The sequence below is a fragment of the Periplaneta americana genome, chromosome 11, assembly GCF_040183065.1.
Source record: "Periplaneta americana isolate PAMFEO1 chromosome 11, P.americana_PAMFEO1_priV1, whole genome shotgun sequence".
Lineage (NCBI taxonomy): Eukaryota > Metazoa > Arthropoda > Insecta > Blattodea > Blattidae > Periplaneta > Periplaneta americana.
The window spans coordinates 174,565,782-174,591,868 of NC_091127.1; the positions used below are offsets into that span (position 1 = coordinate 174,565,782).

The 26,087-nt window shown below is 35.7% G+C and overlaps 2 protein-coding genes across 2 annotated transcripts in view; one reads left to right on the top strand and one right to left on the bottom strand.

Annotated features, from left to right (window-relative positions):
- The window catches only part of LOC138709613 (serine/arginine repetitive matrix protein 2), a 328,612-nt gene that overhangs the window by 241,596 nt on the left and 60,929 nt on the right, over window positions 1-26,087 (top strand). The window lies entirely within an intron of this gene.
- The window catches only part of LOC138708575 (lysosomal aspartic protease-like), a 38,714-nt gene that overhangs the window by 8,697 nt on the left and 3,930 nt on the right, over window positions 1-26,087 (bottom strand). Inside the window, exons 2-6 of the mRNA XM_069838692.1 lie at window positions 17,358-17,481; window positions 13,722-13,845; window positions 8,054-8,172; window positions 7,588-7,781; window positions 3,054-3,179 (exon numbers count right to left, since the gene is read on the bottom strand). Coding sequence (XP_069694793.1) covers window positions 3,054-3,179; window positions 7,588-7,781; window positions 8,054-8,172; window positions 13,722-13,845; window positions 17,358-17,481 — 687 coding nt within the window. The remainder of the gene's footprint in view (window positions 1-3,053; window positions 3,180-7,587; window positions 7,782-8,053; window positions 8,173-13,721; window positions 13,846-17,357; window positions 17,482-26,087) is intronic.

Here is a 26,087-nt window from a genome sequence, read left to right on the forward strand (position 1 = left end):
CTCAGGGACAAAATGTTCTCCTCAGCTGGGATTTTAAGAACACACTAAGAGAGAATAGGACAACTCTTTCCTCCTCCTCGCCTGCTTCAAGGTAACACAAAGGCCACATAAGGTTGGAGTAACAGAGAGAGTGCTCATTGAAATTGTCAGAATATTCTGGCACATTGTGATTTTTGGGCATCTTTAACTGTGAAAAAAAGTTTAGAGGAAGATTTCGAAGTTATCAAGAGGTGAAAACTGCCTGCTCCATTATCCTGTAGAACTGATGAAAAATAGCTGTAGTCTTTGTTTCAGAAATGGAGCATTATAAGAAGAATTTACTCTGAGAAAGAAAGTCTTATCATGCTGGGACATACTTCAGATTCTGAAGAATTAAAGTGATAGCCATAATATATGTGAAACTAGTGTGGACCTCTAACAGAACAGCATGCGTTTACTTTTCTACTCTTTAAGCAAGTGTAGATAACTCCATTCGTAGCTTAAAAGATTTATTTTACGAGTATGCACACAATGCATTGATATGTATACTTCTACAGAGCATTTGCCAGGAAACAGGTTTCGCTGAAATAAATGATATCAGCTTTTTGCTATTATTGATCAAGGGCAACTGTCGAGAAAACCGTGTGTAACATTTCCCCTGCATCCAGTGTGGGTAGGTTTCAGATAACATAGGCTGAAGAAACGTCAAGGTTATAGCATTAGTATACAGCTGACTTCCATTTACTGCAGTTATATTTATTTTGTGGCAATGCAGTGTACACTAGAACAGCTAATCTTCATTTATGATTTGTATATTACAAACGAATTGTACAAAAAGTGTCATGTTGTATTCCTACAGAAATATCCTGGAGTTCAACAACCGTCTGATTCAAAAATCCAGAAGTTAGTGAAAAAAAATTAGAGAATCGGCTCATTTTTTAAATAAAAAATTAAACACATAAATTGCGTTCTAACTGAAGAAAAACTGGATGACTTAGGCTATAGGCTAGATCAGTTTTCCATGAAATCATTAGGAAAGTGACGAAATTGGTAAAACTAAAGCATTAGAAGGGAACAGTCATTCTAACTTTTTTTTTGGTGGGGGGGGGCGTTCACGACTGTCATATTAATCTACAGTTGATATATTTTTTTATGAGGCCTTGTTTCATCTGAATAAATATGTGAATGCACAAAACAGTAAACATTGGGGATCAATAAAACGAGGTGTCCTGCTTCAAGTTTAATTGAATGACTTGAAAGTGACTATTTGATTGCAGTTAGTGGTGCAAGAATAATTGGGCTGTTTTTTTTTTTTATCGTACCATAATTTCCGAAAGATATGCTGAAAATATTCTTACGAACTTCTTCCAACAGCTTACAGAAGAGGAAAAAACCTATAGATATTTTCAACAGTATGGTGCAAAGCCCATACCACTAGAGCAGGGCTTTCCAAACTACGGCCCACGGGCCAGATCAGGCCCGTGAGCTACTTTTGTTTGGCCCATTTACTAACTTGAAAGAAAATTAAAAGTTAATAAAAGAAGATTAATTTATTCACTAATTTCGATTGATGAAATCAAATCAGAGGCCCAGATTCTTAAACAAATTGCTCATATACTGCAGTAACAATGATGTTGCTACAATGTAGGCTACTGGTTGCAAGCGTTCAGCCGACAGGCGACTGTGGGTTGTCCAGCCCAAGCGCGAAGTGTGGCAACAGAGCAACCAGAGATTGCACCGCTGTAAGCTGACAACAGCGACTTCTTTCGGTACACGCTCACACATGTTAGAGCAGTGGAAATGTGAAGTGGTAAATATTATCCAGTTAAGAATAGTATTAGCAGTTTGAGTAATCCACAAGCATTTACTAGTAGTTCTTACAGCGTAACTTAACTTCAATTATGGCAGGGAAAGAATAAAAGAGAAAATGGACAGTGAATGTTCTGTGTTTAAACAACAATGGAGTTTGGACTATTTTATGATTAAAAATAGTTATTATGCCAGATTTGTAACGAATCAGTTACTGTCTTTAAAGAACATAATATTCGCAGGCATTGTGAAACCAAACATTTTTCAAAATTTTCACAATTTACGGGGAAGTTACGGGATGATAAATTTGAAGCAATAAAACGTGGACTATCATGTCAATAGAATATTTGAAGAAACAGGGATCAGACAATGAAGCAGCAACAGTGGCTAGTTTCGCATGAACTGGCGAAAAGGGCAAAATCTTTTAGTGATGGTGAATTTATTAAATCGTGCATGATAATGGTGGCAAAGGAGATTTTTGTCCTGAGAAAGTAGATTTATTTAAGAACATTAGCCTTTTGGTACCTACAGTTGCTTGCAGAGTTGAAGATATTGCCAAAAACAGCTTGTCAGTTGAATGAAAAAAGAAAGCAGTTTGAAAGTGTAGGTTTTAGGTCAATAAAACACGAAGTTTGAATACTAATGTTGTTTATGAGCTTTGTTTATGAGACTTAATTTAAACTTACGTGACTTGGTCCGCGATTCTTTCTCGGATGGTTAATATGACCTTCGCTATGAAAAGTTTGGCAAGCCCTACACTAGAGCATCACTTACTGCTTTACATAGATTTTGGAAGCCCATGTAATTAACCATGTTTTGTGACCGCCAGGCCCCCTGACCTTAAATGAAGTAATTATTATCTGTGGGACAGCCTGAAAGAAAAAGTATATGAAGGAAATCCACATGCAGTGGAAGAAATTAAGAACAGTCTTCCCCAAATTGTAGCTTCTATTGATAGAGACAGAATCCAGTATGTGTGTAGAAAATATGTGAAATGTGCATTAGGCAGGATGTTCTACAGTTCCAGCACTTACTATAAGGTAAGCCAATAAATCAACATCTGCAGTGTAATGTATAAGTCGCGAGATTTTATTGCTGAAAGCTGGCAAGGTGCATCATTGCTAAGCAGGCTCTACTTGCCCGTGTCATTTTTTAAATGTGCGCCATCCTAAGCAAAATCTGTATCCAGGTGTGCACCTGTTATTTGTAAATATCACTTATATTTTTTACTTTTATATTATTTGATTGATGTTATTATCACTTACTTTTCTAGAGGAAATTCCCAAGTATATCTGTCCAACAATTTTTCATAAACAACATCTCCTATAATAGTATTTGCATCTGATCCACCAAGAATAAGCTCAGCATCATAATTAACATTTGTTGTATCTCTGAAAATAAGCGAATATCATTGAATTAATACATCATCATTAAATTGCAAATTTAAAAGAACAATTTGTATTTATCACAGTAGGCACAGTGTTAAATTAAATGAATCTGGTAGATTGGCGGCTGGTGGAGAAAGACTATGTGCTCCCTCCTGCCTTCTTTATTGAAATAGTTCTCACCTGCATGTTTCCGTTCAAATGAGTAAGGCCTTGCCGTGCATTTATATATAAACTTGTTCAGTGTTTGCCATGTTATGACTAAGAATGTGACGTCACGCTGTAGCCTGTCTTTCTCGTTAGCCATGCCTGAATGCAAATAGAGCATTTTGAACAACTCTATAACATAGGTTAGTATTCATTATAGCATAAAAATAAAATAAAACCATGTGCAATCTTTTATTAATCAAATTATACGAGTGTGTAGACATCCAGGTTGTGAGGAACCCAAGACTTTTTTGGGCCATGTACTTGGTAGCTATAAAAAGGGCGAGTTGCTAAGAAATTCCCGTCATCACAAAGTTCGATCAGCCATTGGTACAGCCCTTCGAAACCAAGACTGGAAGGTGTACAAAGAAGTACATTGTCTCGATGCAGATTGAAATAATTGCCAAGCTGATATAAGCTGACCCAACAGTCCGCTTTGAAGAGAATGGTGATCAAGCTTTGAGCGTGAGTGCAGAGAAGAGACCATATCGCACATGCATCCCTCACCTTAGTGAGAGTTATTTATAACTTCCTCGATTTTTTACATTCTTTCGGCATTTCAACTGAAATTATTGTTAAAATTTGTAAAAATATCCTGCAAAATTCCTTATATATGTTACATAATCATTTATATTGTGACAGCGACATGAGATTCGAACGCACGACCAGCGTCCCGCAAGAGAGAAGATCGCGCGGAGCACTTGGGATGGCGCGCGGCGAAGAGGGGAAAGGGCCATCGTGGAGAGAGAGTGCGCGCGCATCTGGTGCTGGTAGAGAGGAGAGGGCTCGGGATTTTTCTGGAGTGCCATCTCTAGAGACGCGTGGAACCTTCGAGGCTACGTCGCTGTGGTTATAAATTACGGACGCGAAGGAACGATAGCAGTTTCCAGTTTTCAGTTATTCAGTCAGTGAGTAAGTCAGAGCAAGCAAGCCAGACTTGTGTGCCGGAGTTCGACTCGAGTGTGCGTCCGCATCTGCGTCAGCATCCGAAGGCCTGAGTTCGAGTGCAGTGGACCGCAGTTGGAGGGACCTGAGTTCGAGTGCAGTGGACCGCAGTTGGAGGGACCCGAGTTCGAGTACAGTGAACTGTCTCTGAAGGTCTGTGGTTCGAGATGCTGTGAACTCGAGTGACTGAGATAGAAGAACTGTGAACTGAGAACGGGTAGTTCTGATTTGTAAATAGTGCTTTGTAAATATTAGTTAAGATTAACAGTTCATTGTTGTGCGTAATAGTCCAAGTAAATTGTCATTGTCGTCGGTGGAGTGCTATAACGAATACTTTGTTGAGTGACGATCCAATTGTTGACGAGAACGTGTAAGGTGAATTGTAGAAAGGAATTATTGTTGTGACGAATAAATTACATTGTTGTTACTAATAAAATTCACAATATTGTACTTAGAGCTTTTTAAATTGTATTCTTCAGTTTTGTAGATTTTTCTTTTACTGTTGTTATTTTTTAAATGGTATTTTTCATATCTTGTTATCTAGGTGTTATGTTTCCTTCAGAGTGCTGCATTGGAGTTAAATCGCTCGCTTGAACTCGGTCGAGTGTCGCACCCTCGAGTGAGATACGATCGGTCTTGATACACTCCTAATAAATAGAAGCACAGTACAAAGTCATCTCACCGACATGTCTTATCTTGTATGGAAGGCGACAGATAAGATACACATATGTTTTGCTCACACGGTAAAAATAAGGCTTTATTTTCTGCGTTTATGACAAACGTTTAATAGAACAGTCAATGGAACGTACCAAAACAGGAACATGAAGTTATAAATAAAATAGTATGAAAAACTTCGATATACAGTTATTATTGCTAATTAATAATTATTCAATATTTGATTTAGCATATAGATATAATATGATAGGTCCATACATAGTGTTCCGCCTATATACTGCGACAATGTAGAAACGTTTTACAAAATATTATTGATATAGCAGTAGATTAATAACAATATTAGTACAGAGATAACGTCACAGAAAATATAATAAAACGAATAATCATGCTGCACAACTGTTACAGACGCAAAGATTGATACACTAATGATTAGAGATTATTATTATTATTATTATTATTATTATTATTATTATTATTATTACTACTAGAAAACTTGATACAGTCTTGCATTATCGTGATTGTGTTCTCCGTTTATTTTACATCCAATAACATCTATCAGATGTGGCAAAAACAAAATCACTCCTGTGTGTGTGGGGGGGGGGGGATATTTACCTACAACATTTATATTACATTTTAAAGCAAGTTTTGTAGTTGTACTATGGAGAGGTTAGTTAAACACTGCAAAGTTTTGAAATGATAAACATCTATGATGTTACTACACAGTTCATCACTGTAACAAGACCGAATGCCTAACGCTCGGCTTATACCGTTCGAGGATTTATCGCTCGTGACAATTTTACCCATCATGCATGTGCGCTACCTATCGGATTATGCTATGAACTACTTGGCGCTTGAGAGGAAACGTCCGATGCAGACCTCTGGTTTCCTTCTTTAAAGTAATATTTTTCTGTTGTATATTATTATTATTTTTTATTTTTTATGTTCACCTGGGATGCCAGGCACACGACTTTTAAGTATGTCCTCCTGAGGAGATAATGAACTGAAAATGCCGGAAGTTGGTTGGTCAACAGCTGTTGCCACTTGCGTGCATGAAGCTGGTCAATGCCTGACTGCTATTTTCTGTATATCATTGCTATTTAGCATCCTTTCATTATATATTATTTTACTGCGTTCCTTTGCATTTGTTCTGTTTTCTCATTCAAGCTCGCAACTTTTATCTTCATTCTCCAATAAATGTGGACTGTAGAAATCTCCTGTCTGATGTCTGTGATCTATCCAAAAACTAACAATTGATGACCATGAACCTGTGTTCATATCCCAGCATTGCTTTCACATGTATCATTTTTTCCTGTTATGTTGTTACCTGACACTTACCGGCATTTTTTCAATTCCATTACTATCAGATCGACATGGGGAACTATTAATAATGGAATTCCTCAAGGATCAATATTAGGTCCCCTACTTTTTCTAGTGTTTATAAATGATCTTGCCCCCCCCCTCCCCCTAATAAAAGATGTAGGTCATCCCATATTATTTGCAGATGACACAAGTATAGTAATTACAACCAATAACTCCAACACATTCCAATCTTCAACAGAGGAAATTCTCGTCAAAATATGTGACTGGTTCTCGGTCAATAAATTGGTATTAAATTGTAACAAAACTAACATAATTCAATTTAAATCCTGTCCAAATTCAACGTCGCAAATTTCTAGCACAATAATTAACAATAGATCCCTATTAGAAACAACAACAACCAAATTTCTTGGCTTAAAAATCGATAATGTATTAAATTGGAAAAATCATATTAAAGAAATTACCTCCAAACTAAATTCAGCATGTTTTGCTATTACATCTATGCAAAAGATAGTAAATATCAATACCTTAAAAACAATATACTTTGCATACTTCCACTCGGTAATGAGTTTTGGAATAATATTCTGGGGAAATTCCACAGATAGTAACAGTATATTTCTATTACAAAAAAGAGTAATTAGAATAATAGTAGGTGCCAAATCTAGGGAATCGTGTAGGACTATTTTCAAAAAAAACTACAAATAATGCCCATGGCTTGTCACTATATCTTTTCATTAATAATCTTCCTTGTATGTAATCGTGAAAACTTTGTAACTAATTCAACAATTCATAGCATAAAAATATACGTCAAAAAAATGACTTTCATACTCCATCGGCAAGTCTGTCATGCTATCAAAAAGGAGTGCGTTGTATGGCAGTAAAAATCTTTAATAGCCTCCCTATCGATATAAAAAATGAAACTCAAAACATAAAATTATTTAGGGCCAAATTAAAGAAGTACCTAATTTCTCACGCCTTCTATTCTGTAGGTGAATTCATGACATTCACTGACACTTCATGAAACTTTGTGTTGTACTAGTAGACTATATTGTAAATCTCTTCTGTATTGTTCCATATTCTAGCTGTAAGCAATGTATGAATACTATGGAATGTTAATAAATACTGTACTATTACTATACTACTAGATGTATGAGAACTGGAAGCTAAGGTATCTAGTGATTCTAATATTTCACGTCGAAAAATATAGAATTCCAAAAGTTACTCTTATCATGCTAGTTTAATTATAAGAAGGACTGAGGTAGGCACACACCTCACTGGATGAAATGAATAGGCAAGCCTGGAGATAAGCTTTTGCTTGTACAAGTTGTCAAGCAGTGGTGTGACTTCAGCATTTTCTCCGTATCCCAACCCAGCAATACCGTCATACATGGCAGTAAGAAATGGATTTCCCTTTATTTCCTCAGCTTCTATAAATTTCTGATTTCGGACAGTAATTGATCCAATCTGTAACACAATATAAATAAGTAACTTAGTATCTTGACATTTTCTAAACAAATAATTGCAAGTTTCTCAAGAAACAATCAACATAAAGAAAAATATACACGCTAATAAAGATATTAATTACAGATTTACTGTGAAATACTACAATGGCACTATACTGTATACATTTCGTGACCAATTTTGTAGATCGGAACAGTTCTTTTTAGGACTGTTACATGTTAGGAAGATGATGATGATGATGATGATGATGATGATGATTAATGAAAAATACTTACTGTTACGGTGTCACTAGAAGTGAAACCATCAATTACTCCGACACCGTATTTTAACTCAAAAGCACTTCCGATTTTTTCATATGTTGATGACTTAGCACTATCATATTTGTTGTGATATTCTGCAACAGAAAATTGTTACATTGCATAAGACCTCTTACAGTGTTTTTGTTGTGTATTTTCAGTTGCTGTAATGTTTGCATCATAGTACTCATATTTACGAAAATGAATGTGTACGAGTCTACTGAAAGTGTGCTTATTATTATTATTATTATTATTATTATTATTATTATTATTATTATTATTATTATTATTATTATTATTATTATCATTATTATTATTATTATATTATATTATATTATATTATATTATATTATATTATATTATATTATATTATATTATATTATGTTATATTATATTATATTATATTATATTATCACTCTTTGTTGCAATTTCAGTCTAAGATTTTAAATCCTCCAGCACTGAATAATCATCAAAAGATTGCACAGGCACACAAAGATCTCTATTTCTTAAAAGATTAGTGATCACTGGTTGCAAAACGCCCTTTATTGTGTCAGAATGAATGTCTACAGACGCCATGTTGACTCTTTCATACACTACTTTTAACACTTGAATATAAATAATTGATTGAATGGTGATCTTACTCGTGTTAATTATGTAAGCATGTGTGGCTTACAGCTGTTTCGGTGTTACTTGACACCATCCTCAGAGACTACTAAATCTCAGCGCTACCTCAACTTCGCTGCCTGTTGTGTGGGTGCGTTCGTGTGATGAAGAGTTGTGTCAAATAGTGTGTGTGTTCTGAAATTGTTCTGTATATTGAGAATTTGATTAGGGTGTGTTTTAGTGTGTCTGTATCAAACCAATAAAGACAAGAATAATCTAAAAACAGGAGCAAAATAATAACACAAATAATTACATAAAAAAGGAAATGTCTGCTCCCTAATAAAAAGCTTAATTGCATCACTAAAAGGCTGCAAAATACCAACAAAACCAACCTTATTAGAGCCCTTACGAATATGAATATATCCAAGAACCTTACGTTCCAGCAAGGCCAAAAAAGCAACACCAACCATAACAAAAATAACTAATAAAATAAAAATAATAAATAAACCAAAAACCTCCTTAAACATAAATACTATCTATAGAATAAATCTATATTCAAAGATTCTAAATCCAGACACACTAAAACACACCCTAATCAAATTCTCAACACACAGATCAATTTCAGAACACACACACTATTTGATACAACTCTTCATCACACGAAAGCACCCACACAACAGGCAGCGAAGTTGAGATAGTGCCGAGATCTAGTAGGTTCTGAGGATGGTGTCGAATAGCACCGAAACAGCTGTAAGCCACACATGCTTACATAATTAACACGAGTAAGATCGCCATTCAATCAATTATCTACAGAAGCATTTAGTTTTACAACTTCCCCCATCAAAGACCTGATTTCTCAGTTCTGCTGGTTATTTGATTCAAAAGAAATTATACTCTCGTACTCCTTGAAGAAATTAAGGTGAAAAAAATGTGAATGAATATACAATGTGCAATTCAATATGTGATATCAATTAAGCACATTGAATTAACTGTTGACGTAAAGTAATCAAAGATGTATCCATGTACTCTATAATGACATTCACAAATACATAATGACACTTATGAGAATACATGCGTTATATATGCATATAAAGGGACATACTGGTAACGAGTGTGATTGCAGATAATTTTATAAGCCTTTACTTAATATTGTAACTTTTAAACAACAACAATGTGACTTTTACTTCAACAACAACCACACACCCATCAACAATGGGTATTCCACTCAACAATGCAACACAATAGAACGACAATGACTATTTATGTGGATTATTGAGAAGAGCAACAGTGTACTCCTAAGCTCAACTAATGTTCACAAAGCACTATGTGCAGAACAAAACTGTCAGTTCTCAGTTCAAGTTCGTTCGCCTTGGCTAGTTCTTCTAGCTCACTCATACAGTTCACTGCACTTCGAACCCAAGACTTCCTGATACGCCGCACTCGCCTGGATGCTGCCACAGTTACGGACCTACTCAAGTTCACTGCACGTCGAACTCAGATTACTCAGAACTTAGATTACACGTTCTCGAATGTACTGCGTCGCGTAGCTTCTACAACAATTGGTCTCCAGACATTTTCTTACTCCCATCTCCTCCGCTCCATGTCGGAACCGCAGTTCTTTCTCCTCACTCTGTGCCGCGCCCCAGCGCCTGCCGGAGCTTGTGTGTCCTCTCCCCGCGCCTTCCTTCCCGCACGCCTCCTTTCTCCCCAGATGCGCACGAAACTCTCCGACACAGCCAGGCACGACTAGAATGTTCAGCCTGCCACCACAATATAGTGGTAAAGTATATTACCATAAGTATATATTAAGTAAAGGTTTATAAAATTATCTGCAATCACATTCATTATCGGTATTGTCCTCTTGCACAAACATTACAGCCATTGCGAATATTTGTTACCTGCTCTTAGCTTCTTGTCCAAGGATGTAAGCATATTATAACAACGGAGATTGTTGCCCCCAGCCAAAAAAATTCATGTGGTAGTTTAGGAGAAAAGATGTACATGAATGGAAAGATGGACAGGCTGGTGGCATGCTGCAGGAATGCTGAAAATGTGTACTTGTGTAAACATATTCAAGTATGACAGTATTTCCTCTATATTTTCTATAGTAAGAGTAAAAAAGGGATAACCATTTGGGAATATGGGCACATACTCATAATAAGATGAAGGCAGTCTCGTTAATCTTATGTCATGACATTATACTTATCTTTAGATGGGTAGGTTGTATATGTATTATATATTCAACGATGCTTTTCATTGCATCTTCTTGTGCCCAATATTATCTACAGTAGAACCCCATTTATCCGAAATAATAGGAGTGGAACTACTTCGGATAACATGTTCTTTTTAGATAATCGGTAGTGCATTAACAACGCCTACAGCATCACAGAAGTGAATAAATGCGAAATCAGTTGTCACCCCTCATTTAATCATAGCAGGTTCCACAGTATTCTTGGGGTAGGTGGAACAAAAGGTGCATAAACAAAGAATAACTTTGTCGTGATGGGATCAACTTGCATCTGCTGGTCATTATTTAACACAAAACAAGTGGACTGAAGATTTGGAAAGCAGATTTCATTACCTTTTGCATTCCTTAAGGATATTCGCCTTGCTATGAGGTGAGAACAAGGCGATAGCTGTCCCATTGGCATACATTGACAGATCTTCGTAACATAACATGCAGTCATATTTTAAATTGTTTTTTTTTTTCTTTTTTTTTTTTTGCCTATTATGGTCCAAAAAATATGGTAAGTATTTTTATTCCACCGCTTCGGTTAAGGTAGTCCTACTTATCTACTCTTGGGAGAAAAATGTGCAATTTTAATCCAACTTTTAAAAACTCTTTTTTCCTTGATTATTTGACAAAAAATTAAGTAGTTTCACACATTGAAGCTGTCAAATATTTTTGTGGGTTGGGGGCAATTTTTTTCAAGTGAAAACTGAAATTTGTTTGTTTTAATCCTTTGCCCACAGTTTTTATGTTAGAACAAAATTTCTTTATCTACCTTAATCCTAAAAGAACACAGAATAAGTTATGAAAACAATTTTTCCCTATCTCATCCCATTAAGGGAAAATGTCATTTTATTTTTTTTTTTTTAATTTCAAAGACAGAAATAAAAATTTAAGATATTGGAGTTTTTAAATTAACTTTCTTACGCAGTAGGACACTGTTTGTAGTTTGGCACTTAGCTACATTAATCAGCTTCATTTTGGTGCAAGAATGATGAAAATATCTCAATTTTAAGTGCACTTTGTGTTAACATTAGTGTTGTAAAATGTTGTAAAGCTGAATAGCCTATGGAGAAAAATTATCTACAGCCTGAGAGTATGAAAAAATGTAAAACCAAACATACAGCTTTCTGACTGTATGGAAAATAATACAGTCAAACTCTGCCGCCAAATTCGAATTGTTAATATACGAAAAATTATAAAATTGACAGAATGTGATGGATTGACACTTGCAGAACTGCACTTTCGGTTTGAAGAAAACTCAGCTAATTAATCAAACATCATAGAAACAAAACTGATATATTTTTTAAAACTAGAAAGTTCAAGATTTCAAATGACATTAAAAAATTTGAAGGAAAATTAAGAATTAAGAGTAGATAAGTACCTTAAGGGAAATTATATTAAGTTTTTGTTATTATTACTGTTATTTATGGTGATGACGATGATGATGATGATTATTATTATTATTATTATTATTATTATTATTATTATTATTATTATTATTATACATTTATTTAATTGAGTGTAATTGCAAAACTGATATTATTATTATTACTATTATACATCTATTTAATTGGGTGTAATTGCAAAACTGAAACTGTTAGTACCGGTAATGAATAATGCACATGAAATGTTACAGGAACTTCAAAAAAGCAAAAAATACAATCATCTTTATTCACAAAATATATTATACTTTTATTAGTACTTAATAATAGGAATAATAACTAACATGCGAAAGCTAGTATCTCAATAATTGTATTCAATAGGATTAATGTAATGTGTTTTGTTTTTTAAACTTGCAGATTCTTTTTGTGTCTGGTTTCATGTTTCGGTATTTTATTTTGGTGGACACAGTCATAAGCAGATAATCAAGTGATAAAAGTAACAAATAATAAATATTTATTTTCCTTAGTAGTTGTTTCTTTATTTTTTTTTTAATTGATTAGGATGCCAATATTTTAAATCCAAGATTTGGACAGCTGTAAATATGATGATACTATAATGATATTAATAATAATATTTCTGTACACACACAGCATTGTGATGAATTTGGGGAGTTACGAGCGGTAGTGATATTGGTTTCACTATAATGGCTGGGAGGATCATCGTGTGATTTTTATTGAGATCTTGTAATATGGCAGCTCCACCTTCTTTGAATTTATTAGGTGAAATTAGACTATTAAATAGTTTAGTTGGTTGATCATTGACCACATATAACCCCTGTACCAGTTGGATGATCGACCACCTCTGCTGAGGCATGTGGATGTGAGTCCAGCAGTCAGCTGGTTGGCCTTAACCCTTTATGAACTGTCATGGCGTGGAAGTCCACAATGACCAATATATAAAGTTTGACAGAATTTTCGTCCCGAATAAAAATTATTTTCCCTTTTCTTCAGGAATTTTCTTTTGTTCTTTGAACTGGAAAGCTCGAAATTATTTATAGTTGGTTATTCTCCATCTTTTCCTCCCCTCCTCTACCGTCTCGGTTGTTAAGGCTACACCAATTTTGGGTGCATTTTCATCCTTGTCAGTAAGAATTATTGTTTTAGTATTTAACATTAATTAAGATGCATTTTACTTTTATTTCTTGCTGCTGTACATAGCAGCTGATTAGACATTTTGTCTCTACTGTTTAACAGAGGGTATGACTATGGCGGCTTGTATAAGGTGATTATGAATTGATAAAGGGGACTTTGCTGAATCATGCCAAGAAAATCTGCCTCAACATATGATGTTTAAAGTTGTTTAATTTCCATAGCATTAGCAGTTTTACTAACAAATAAGATCATTTGAATAAAGTAATTGTCTACTTACCACATATTTTATTTCCTTTTACACATTTTTTTGATGGGACCCATATGAAAGGTGATCCTGTGTCAAATACAAAAGAGAAATGTTGTGGAGGTGTTCCAATAGACATATTTCCATAGTAGGCTCCCTAGAGGCAAAAGAGTCGTCATTCAGAAGACTAATTACAGCTACCACTACATATAAATTCTATAAGTAACGACAAAGATTGTATATAGATGTCTTATAGCTAACAAAGGGGCTGCATTCGTAAAAACAGAAGGCTTCCTTTCTTACTGGACTCTGGTCACCCTTACCAGTACTTAAAGTGTTAAATTTTGAGCATTGGAAGAACAATATCAGTCACTGAAAAATTTAGACTTGACACTGAATATAGTTACCTCAGAATATTAGTAAAATTTAAGAGTGTGGTTGTAAAGGAGAGGATTATGAAGAATAGGAGGATGCTAGGGGACACAACGATCAGAATAGATGATGACTGGTGCTACGAAGTGAGAAGTAGAAGAAGAGTTTTAATATCTTTTCTTAAAGCAGCACGAAAAAATGGACAATTCGCGAAACTTATCAAGGACAAAATTAAGATAAACAATTTGGTTTTTAGTGTAGAGGAGTGCTTAGTAACGTTAAAGGAACCGATCATAGACTCAGAAGAAAAGGAAAGGAACAGAAAAATTTGAAAAAAAAAAAAAAAATCAAGAATATCATATCTAAAGATGAGGTTAGTGACACAAGTGTCGTGAGTGTACGCGAGTCAATTGTAAACATATCAAACTCAGCAAAAATTTCCGGAAAGCAGGCAGTGACGTCAACTGAAGAAGGAACAGGAGTGACGCAAACTGGTATTCAGCAAGCACAGCAGAACAAGATCTCAATGCAAGCAAATGGAAATAGTGGACATCAGATGGGAGCAATTCCAAAGCGGGTGAAGGAACTAAGATCTAAATCGAGGCTGACTAGAAGTAGAGTAATGCAAGTAGGAGATAGTTGAGGGAGTAGTGATGAAGGAAGAGGGGGAAAACAAGGTGAAAAAGCAGTATGACTTAAGGAAATGGTGTGGAGGGGAAATAAATCGTGAGAGAAGAAAACTAAGACCTAAAAAGTAGCAATTTGGAAAAGGGAGTAGTGAAAAGTGCAAATAATTAGAGATGTAGAGTGAGGGGGGTTACAGTATTTTTGGTATAATGATGGGTTAGGAGTAAAGTGGAGGAAGAATTGATGAAAGACAAGAAAAGACTAGTGGAAGAATTGCAATAATAAATTAAAAATAAGTAATGTCCCACTTGACTTGTGCGAGAGGCGTGTAAAACGGTGAGATGACACTGTATACTAATAATGTGAAGTGCCGCCTCACCGAAAGGTATATTGCTTAAAGACAAATATATACATTCATTCATTCATTCAGTTACCTCAGAAAACATGTATATGGATTGAAAGTTTCAGCATTGCCAAATAGTTTTATGTAATGAATGAAACTTATGAAATTCTTGCAACCATGGAGTATAGGGAAATATTGAGATGCATGGCAACTAACTCAACCTATTTATACACCAGAATATTGGATACTAACTACAATATATGTGACAGGTAATTTCTGTAGAGTCATTTTCGCCATCGTACAAACAGCTATTATGTAGTGACCAAAACTCAGTGTGGAAAACTATGCACCAATTGTCCTTTCAAGAAGTAATGACTACAGAATGATATAAGTAGTTGGAATGAGATCTATAGCTAGATTTACTCTCAGAGATAAGATAAAGTATGATGTATGTGACAACAGTTACAGATTTTGAGTCTAAATGGTAGAATACAAAAGTATAGAAGGAATTGGTGTGATCATATTTTACGAGCTCAGAACCCCTCAGCAAATATTGCGGTATAGGTCGAGAGAAAGAGGTGTTTAAGGTCATGACATCTCAAAATCCGGATCAGTTGTGGGATAAAGTTCTGGCTACATGGGAAGATCTCACTGAGGACCGAAACTATTTCCACAATCTGGTGGACCCAATGCCCTGAAGATGCCAGGCGGTGATAAACACAAGTGGAATGTGGACAAAGTGTTAGGTTCAAATGTGTATGTTTTTTTATTTTGCTTTAATTAATTTGTTTATCTTTGTTTTATTTAGGGAAGAAAATTGATCTCTCAAGAGCTTTTTTATTCTCCTAGTCGAGCTAAAGTTGGGAAATAATTTGTTCCACTATAAAAAAAATGAAGAGAGGTAATATGTATAAAAATTACTTACTTACTTACTTACTTACTTACTGGCTTTTAATGAACCTGGAGGTTCATTGCCGCCCTCACATGAGCCCACCATTGGTCCCTATCCTGAACAAGATTAATCCAGTCTCTATCATAATATCCCATCTCCCTCAAATCCATTTTAATATTATCGTCCCATCTACATCTCGGCCTCCCCAAAGGTCTTTTTCCCTCCGGCCTCGCAACTAACCAAAATCTTATTCCTTTGCTGTGGCTGTGCCACAGAATCAGTCCCATTCCGAGGCTTATTTGAAGGTTTCGTAACAAGCTGTTTTTTACGGTGATGGGTTGTTAGCCCTTTGCCCAACCCCCAAGCTGGAGGACCACCCCTCATTGGCTGTCCGCAACTGCTTATTCAATATATTCACAACTACCGTCCATATCTGGAGGCCTTCTCCTCGATCCCCAACCATGCTGTGGTGATAGGGACCCACAATACATGGATGTATAAAAATTAGTTGCGTTAATTAAAAAAATTTACCTGTCGGGAATCGAATGCGGACCTGGAGACTGCAAGCCAGCATGCTACTGACTGCTGTACTGGAGAAGACATTAGAAAGGCAGTGTGAAGAGAGACTTACAGCCATTCGGCTTGAAGTCAGTGGATATAGCGCACATATAAACATACTCGTGTAAGTCACGTGTAAATTCTCCTTCTTGAGTCTTGTGTACACTACTTTTAACACTTTATTACAGAAGATTGATAAATGGGCAACTTACTAGTGTTATGTATTTAAGCTGTAAGTCCAGGTGCTTAAATATATAACACTAGTAAGTTGCCCATTTATCAATCTTCTGCAAATTCTCCAACATTTCCACCACCAAGAGACATGACAAAACTTTTTCAAAGACTGTACATGGGTTATTTTTTTAAACCAGCTCCAGCTATAGCTTAAATCTTATGTGCTGTAAACAAGGACCATGAGCTTCCAAATTTTAAGAGAGCCATTCTCTATCAAAGGATATAGTTGATGCTGACTTTTTTTTTTTTTTTTTTACGGGAAGAAGAAAAAGAAACTCCTTCTCGAGTGTGACGATATTTTGTGTTGGCATCATCAGTACATTGCATAAATACATACCGACAAAAAAAAAAAAAAATAAATAAAATTGTTAATACCAATGAGTTCTGGGTAAATGCAGGCCTCATAGTAGAAAAAGGAATGGCAGGACAAAACCATTCAGAGAACTAGAAATTGTCATGTCTGATAAACTTAAAAGAAAATTGTGCTTGTTTGAAAGAGAGAGAAGTCGGAGGTAACTCTGCATCATGTGGCAACACTGTACTAGGCAAAGTCTATAAATTCAATGCTTTTTACTTAATCTGGAATCCACTATAGTAGCATGCAATTGAACACAAACAATAATAATAATAGTTTAGCACTTACATGTATTCGCTTCGATATTTGCTGATTTTCTCGAATCTCATGCTTTGTGAGTTTCATTTGTCTATGAAATTCATGAGTATTGTCCACTGTTTTGTAAAATAAGCCATCCTTTTTCAGTGGAACCCTACAAAAAAGCTAAAAATTAAAATTAAAGTTTAACTGTTGGGAAGGAAGCAAAGATGCCTCGTAAGCATATTTTAATGTGAATGTGAGACAGAGATGTATTATCATAGCCTTCGTACTGAAGTAGTTGAAGAATAGTCATTACAGTCAATCCATTATTTCCTGCAAGAGAATTCATGTTACCTACCTTACTCATTTCATAAGAGGCTGAAAGGACTAAATACTTACTTACTGGCTTTTAAGGAACCTGGAGGTTCATTGCCGCTCTCACATAAGGCTGCCATTGGTCCCTATCCTGATCAAGATTAATCCATTCTCTATCATCATATCCCACCTCCCTCAAATCCATTTTAATATTATCTTCCCATCTACGTTTCAGCCTCCCTAAAGGTCTTTTTCCCCTCCGGCCTCCCAACTAACACTCTATATGCATTTCTGGATTCACCCATACGTGCTACATGCCCTGCCCACCTCAAACGTCTGGATTTAATGTTCCTAATTATGTTAGGTGAAGAATACAATGCATGCAGTTCTGTGTTGTGTAACTTTCTCCATTCTCCTGTAACTTCATCCCTCTTAGCCCCAAATATTTTCCTAAGCACCCATTCTGAGGCTTATTTGAAGGATTCGTAACAAGCTGTTTTTTACGGTGATGGGTTGTTAGCCCTTCGTCCAACCCCCAAGCTGGAGGACCACCCCTCATCGGCTGTCCGCGACTGCTTATTCAATATATTCGCAGCTACCCTCCATATCTGGAGGTCGTCTCCTCGATCCGCAACCTGAGGACGCGCCATGCCATGGTGATAGGGACCCACAAAGGACTAAATAGGAAAACTATTAAAAAAACTTCGTGTACTGTTTCAAAAGTTGATTTTGTACTCTGTACCTGTACATAACTGCTCTATTGACCAATAATAATTTGGCTCTTACACATTAGTAGAATTGATTCTTTTTAGTCTTGGTTGTGTGCCTTTGGTTTAGCATCACTTAATCCATGAAATAAGCTTATTACTTATTGAGTGGGATATCCTAAATATATACAGATAGTACAATATTTAAAATTACTGAAAAAATAATTGGTGAGCGAGATTGAGGAAATAACTTTGTATTTTCTTAGATACAATAAAAGTGTTTACTGTTAATAGAAAAATTAAACATGTTAGGGATTAAGGGCAATGCTTTACAATTATTAAAATCTTATCTGAACAATAGAATTCATAAAAGAAAAAATGATGATTTTTTTTTTTTTTAGTGAACCTTGCAATATTAATATTGGTGTCCTTCAAGGTACAGTTCTTGGTCCTATTTTGATTTTGATATACATTAATGATTTAATAACAATTGATTTACAAAATCATAACGGTGTAGTGTATTGCTATGCAGATGATGCAGTATTATTGTTTGGGGAAAAATCTTGGCATGACACTTATTTTAATGCAAATAATGGTTTAAAATTAATAAAAGCATGGTTTGATTCGAATATGTATTCTTTCTCTTAACACTGCTAAAACTATAACTATTCCTTTTTTTTTCACTAGTAAATGTTATAAATTGTCTAATTCTCTCCTAAACATTGAACTATACAATTTGAGTTGTTTCGCAGTTAGCTGTAATTGTCCAATTATAAATTAATCAACAGAGATTAAATATTTAGGAATCATTATTGATTAAACATGTGAAATGGTACAAACATGTCATCTATCTTTGTAACAAATTAGTGCTGTTTACATGTAAATCTGGCAGTAGGTGCGGCAACTCTTGTCCAGTCCAAGGCTGCCGTGATCCACTCTATTATTTTGATCAGTTACGAAATTACTTACCAATAGATGTACTGCGTACAGTTTACCTTGTCTTATTCAGACTATACTCAGTATGAAATATTAGGATGGGATAGCACTTTTAAAACTAATCTTAATCCACTAGATTTTTTACAAAGAAAATCATGTCAAAAAAAACCTATTGATTATCCTAGCGAAAAATTGTTTTTAGAATTCAAAGTCTTGAAAATACTGTAACTTTTATTAAACAATAACAATAACAACAACCACACACCCGTCAACAATGGGTATTCCACTCAACACAGCAACACAGTAGACGTTATTGCACTCCACAGAACGAGAGTGAATATTCACGTTTATTATTGAGAAGAACAACAATGTACTCCTAATTTCAACTAATGTTCACAAAGCACTATTTACAAAACAAAACTGTCAGTTCTCAGTTCACAGTTCGTTCGCCTTGGCTAGTTCTTCTAGTTCACTCACTCAAGTTCACGGTACGTTGAATTCAAGACTTCCAGATAACAGTCCACTGCACTTCAAACCCAAGACTTCTGGACGCGTTGCCCTCGCCTGGACGCTGCCACAGTACTCACTTAAGTTCACTATACTTCGAACCCAAGACTTCCGGACGCATTGCCCTCACCTGGACGCTGCCACAGCTTTCTCGCAGCTGACTGTCTAACTAGACTGGCTCAACTGAACTGGCTGCCCCAACTGCTCACGCTTTTATTTAGTACATCACACGTTCTCGTACCTTCGATCTTCGGGAACAATCTGTTTCTGGACGTTTCTACAACAATAGGTCTCGAGACGTTTCTTTACTTCCGCTGCAGTCGGTTTCCTTCCCCCTCTTTCTCCGCCACGGCCCAAGCGCTTGCCGAAGCTCACGTGTCCTTTCCCCATGCTGCAGCGCACCTTCCTTCCCGCGCATCCTCCCTTCTGCCGGACGCGTGCTCGACTCCCCGACACTACCAGGTCTTCCAACATGGTGCCACAATTTGTATCATTGCCAGTGGCGGCTGGTGCTTCAAAATTTTGTTCATTACTTTCTTACTACAAAATATTAGGCCTATCATGCTACACTCGTAAAAATTTGCAAAAACTCACCAATTTATTTCCACAATGTTTTCCCAGAAGAATCTCTTCATAGTGTCATTAGAGCGTATCCGTTCATAAATGAAAGGAATATTCGCACTGAACTTTCAGTTATTTATGGCACTGACGAGTTCACAAAGATTTTCAGGCTGTGTGTCTCTAATGGAATTTTTCAAAGAAAACAATTTATGTTCAACTTTCGGCGAGTGTACAAAATTACTAGAAATTTTACTAACAATCTCTATGACGACTTCAGAGGCTGAAAGGTGTTTTCCTGATCTCCTCCGAACAAAACACAAGGAAAACAGGACAAAGATTTTCTTATTTCACAGCCACATTACCACTGAAACTTCTCGTATGTGTCAGAATTGAATTTTCTGTTAAACGACCTGGTTTTGGTTTCCACGCACTGCGAAATTTCAAGGTTCGGAGTCGACCTACCAAAACGCTTATCTCACACTTCTAAGCCGCGCGATGACAATGGATGTTCTATTAAAGATTGAATTGTATTCATCTTAACTAGGGTCTATTTAATATAGTAGAATAACACAAACAACACAGTTTATTAAAACAGCTTCTTACGCGTCACCACGTGCTCTCAAACCAACTCGACTCAAGTAACAGCAGTAAAACGGAAAGCAAAAACACCAATAAAATACAAGCTCACCCTCTATCCTAAAAGAAAAACTTGTTTTCGCGCCTAACTGCAGTCGCAGGGTGGGCATGTTCCGTCTCTGACTCATTCATTGTCACTCATCAGTAGCTCGTTTACCTCCCTGTTCGTTTATCAACAACTTAAAATCCACACTGGACAACACCCTTCTCATCCCCTCGCCCCGAAGAGATAACCAAGATCAAGCCAGTCTCCATAAGAAGTACGGTCGTACAACCTTAAGGAGCCGCGCCTGATCATTGCATTATTAAATTTTATACATGAAAATCACACATATATCAGATCATATACTCACAAACACAAAACCAAAGGCATGGGTGCAATACACTTGTTTGACCCCAAGTGTTCAACGAGCACTGCTTTTAATCATGGTAGTAATATCGTCCTTGTAATTTATAACAAATTAATGAAGAAATACCCTCATCTATTTAACTCCAACAATTTAAAATTTAAAAATGTATTTAAACAATTTGTTATGAGTAAATATTAATTTTTTAGATGTTATTTTATTGTAATTTTTACATGTAATTTTATTATCTATCGAATCCTGCCCTGAGCATGAGGTCATTCTCCTTTAGAGGAGTGCTAGAATTTTGTATATTCACAATTTCATTGTATTACATTTTCCTGGCATTATTATTATTATTATTATTATTATTATTATTATTATTATTATTATTATTATTATTATTAATATTATTAAATAGAATATTACATGTTGATATGATTTTTTACTGCGTGAAGCATGACAGTAGTTTTTTATGTGTAAAAGATTAAAGAAACTACTCGTAGCAACTCACACGTGTCATAAAGAAATAATAATTACTGTATTACTTGTTAGCATAGTTGCACACTTACTTACTTACTTACAAATGGCTTTTAAGGAACCCGAAGGTTCATTGCCGCCCTCACATAAGCCCGCCAGCTGTCCCTATCCTGTGCAAGATTAATCCAGTCTCTCATCATACCCCACCTCCCTCAAATCCATTTTAATATTATCCTCCCATCTACGTCTCGGCCTCCCTAAAGGTCTTTTTCCCTCCGGTCTCCCAACTAACACTCTATATGCATTTCTGGATTCGCCCATACGTGCTACATGCCCTGCCCATCTCAAACGTCTGGATTTAATGTTCCTAATTATGTCAGGTGAAGAATACAATGCGTGCAGTTCTGTGTTGTGTAACTTTCTCCATTCTTCTGTAACTTCATCCCGCTTAGCCCCAAATATTTTCCTTAGCACCTTATTCTCAAACACCCTGAACCTATGTTCCTCTCTCAGAGTGAGAGTCCAAGTTTCACAACCATACAGAAGAACCGGTAATATAACTGTTTTATAAATTCTAACTTTCAGATTTTTCGACAGCAGACTGGATGATAAGAGCTTCTCAACTGAATAATAACACGCATTTCCCATATTTATTCTGCGTTTAATTTCCTCCCGAGTGTCATTTATATTTGTTACTGTTGCTCCAAGATATTTGAATTTTTCCACCTCTTCGAAGGATAAATCTCCAATTTTTATATTTCCATTTCGTACAATATTCTGGTCACGAGACATAATCATATACTTTGTCTTTTCGGGATTTACTTCCAAACCGATCGCTCTACTTGCTTCAAGTAAAATTTCCGTGTTTTCCCTAATCGTTTATGTATTTTCTCCTAACATATTCATGTCATCCGCATAGACAAGAAGCTGATGTAACCCGTTCAATTCCAAACCCTGCCTGTTATCCTGAACTTTCCTAATGGCATATTCTAGAGCGAAGTTAAAAAGTAAAGGTGATAGTGCATCTTCTTGCTTTAGCCCGCAGTGAATTGGAAAAGCACCGCAACCTGAGGACACGCCATGCCGTGGTGATAGGGACCCACAATACATGGTAGTTGCACACTTAATACTGTGAAATCAAGATTATGCTGTTTAGATATACAGGGTGTTTCAGAATTCAACAGAAGAAATTTAAAGAGTTGTGGAGGGGTCCTAGGTAAGTATTTTGAAATGGGAAACTAAGTAATTACGGGTTCGTACTTGCACGTAATAATGTGCAATATTTTTGAGCCAGTATACCACTAATTGAGCCTGCACATGGCATTGCATTCTATATCTGAAAAAACTTGTATCCTGGATTAGTCAAATGGTTCTGCTAGTAAATATAGGCCTAATGCAGGGCTGGGCACATTACGTGATTCTGAGAAATGAGTGCTGTGTGCTTTAAAGAGCGGTTCTTCCGAGCGCTGTGACATATGCATACTGTAAGTCATTCAGTGTCGGTGCAGTGGTGACTCTGCAGTATGATGGCGAACTTTGAAGACAGCTTCCGCTCATACACTAAAGTGGCCCGCTACTCCCACTGCTTTTAATGTATCATGGGAGGAGGAGTTCTTTTTGGTAGAGAGTAGTGGATTAGCAAACTGTTTAATTTGTCATAAAACACTCCAACTGATTAAGAAGAGTACCTATTTGTTATTTATATTGCATTATAAGTTATTATACATTTAGTAATATATAATTTTAAATTATACAAGTATTAAGTTATATCATAGTATAGTATATTACAGTTTATGATATATCATCATATCATATATCATATTATATAAAGTTGCATATTATATTATATTGTTGTAATCCTTTATTACATACGTTTATATTATTAACACCCTACCATTATGTCTGATTGTAATCCTTTATGTTTATATTAATAATAGCCTACCATTATGTAATTGTTAAAGTACTGTGCGTATGGGTTATTTAAATAAGCCTAATGATTTGTGTGTGTGCATAGAGCGTAGTTTATTTCATTAAATTAATAATAATAATATTATAAAGTCTGTACTGTACAATGGATTTATGTAATATCCTTATAAACTATTACGTACTGACAGACTGATTGACTAGAACAACCGTGGCTCTTGTTATATTAATGCAAGGAAGGTAGCTGTAATGCGAGTCCGCCACTGCGTGAGCGTTCTGCTCTGGCTTGCCTTGTGGAGCGAGAGTAGCTCTGGCCGGCTAAACAGAGCTGCTCTCATGCCCGGCCCTGGCCTAATGAAATATGCCCCTCAAATGATTTTCCTTTCTCCTGAAACGTGTATTGTAGATTTGTTGGTTACACCCTTTTTCGGGGGAGGTCTTAAATTTTTTTTTAATGGATTGGAGTTATATTGTATGATTGACACCATTCGTTTGGTGTATAAATTACCTTCTAAAACCACTTGATTAAACAATTTTGTCATAATCTGGATAATGCTATGACCTCCATATTTCATCAGTTCTATTGGTATCCCATCTAGCCTAACTGCTTTTCCATTTGGAGATGTTTGTAATGCTTGCATCATCCCATTTTCCAAAATAGGTTCTGCAAAAGTTTTCCTTGTTTTGTTAGAGAAAACATACCATGCCTCTTTAAAATCATGTAAATAGTTTCACTAAGAATTTTAGAAAAATGTTTCTTCCATTCTTGCAATGGTATCATACTTAACTTCACTTTTTCGGTGTGGGGACATATATTCTTGTGACTGTTCTCCAAGCTTGTCTTGATTTTCCAAATTCCACAGTCTGTCATAACTAGGGAACGGAATTTGGAGCAGTAAAAGCTAGTATTGGCATCTACACAGTCATTTGTTTACAACTCTTTATACTAAGTCCTCCCCTCCATGACATACTCGCAGATCTCTGCACGTCAACAACATGTGAACGGGACAGTTGTCGCATAAGAACGTCAACGTGCAGCTGCAGTTCAGAGTAGTGAAGTGCAGGTACAATGCCGAAAGTGAAACCAACTAACAATACAGAATTGAAAAACTATATTTGTAAAAGCTCCAGATCGAGTATAAAAATTCAGGAAACAATTCCCTAAATTGTCGCTTCCTCCATGTCCAGTTCTTAAGAGATGGGGGTCATGGTTAGAAGCTTGCAATTATTACGCACATCACCTCAAATCTGTGAAGAAAATAGTCCAGTCTTTCGATCCCGATGATGCGGCTGCGATTCAAATACGCCAGGAACTGCTAAATGATAGAACAATCAAGAAAGAAGTCATGGATATTAAGTCAAATTTTTTATATTTACCAGATGTCATCATTTGGTTAGAAAAGTCAGGAGTAGAACTAGTTGAGCAAATAAATATTATGAGGACTATTGTCAATAAACTGAGTGCAGTAGAAGGTGAAGTAGGAAAATGTGTTGGTGAAAAAATGAACAGAGTTTTGATTAAAAATGATAGGTACAGTATTTTTATTCGGATTTCAGATGTACTAACAAAGACGTGTCCAAATGACGTCATTCAGCATGTGAATTTAATTGACTTATCTTGTTTCAAGTACTCCAATTGTCTCTGCAGATGTTAAAAAATTTCCTTCCTTGCAACAAAGAAAGTTGTATTTTGAAAATTTGAAAATGATATTTACAATTTATTATAACAAGGCACAGCAGGAATAATTGTTTCATCAACAAAACATAGCATTAATTGAAAATGCCATTTCGTTTGGTTGTACATTTTGTTCAACATTTAATGATACTGTATTAGGCTATGTTGTAAACATTGTAGTAATTGCATATATTGTAAATACTGTAATATATGTTGTATACATATTATCATATTTCATGATATTGTAAATAAAAATTTTAATTTAACACGCTCCTGACAGAAAAACATACATATTCAGAGGCGACTTCCATACAGAAGACAACTGTATATCAGCCATTTCCACGCGAAGATGCAGAGATTGATATTTCATTATGTATATTATTTGTAATGTTGTTTATTGGTGTCTTGTGCATTGCCAAGAAAAAAACATGTAGTTCAAAATGAAATGCAGATTATTTATGTAGGTAGGTCACTATATGTCATTAAACTATAACAATTGTTTAATCTGAAATACGTTTACAGCACGTTGCGTGTAAGTTTGTATGAAGTGGACTGTACTCGTCCATGCAGCTCGCTTGACAGTCGCTGAGCTACGAATATCTATACTACGTTTCACCATTCGTTATAATACTCCGAATCCCTTTCCCTGGTCATAACATAGGTACTTTTTCCCCATGTCTCTGTTTTACCATTT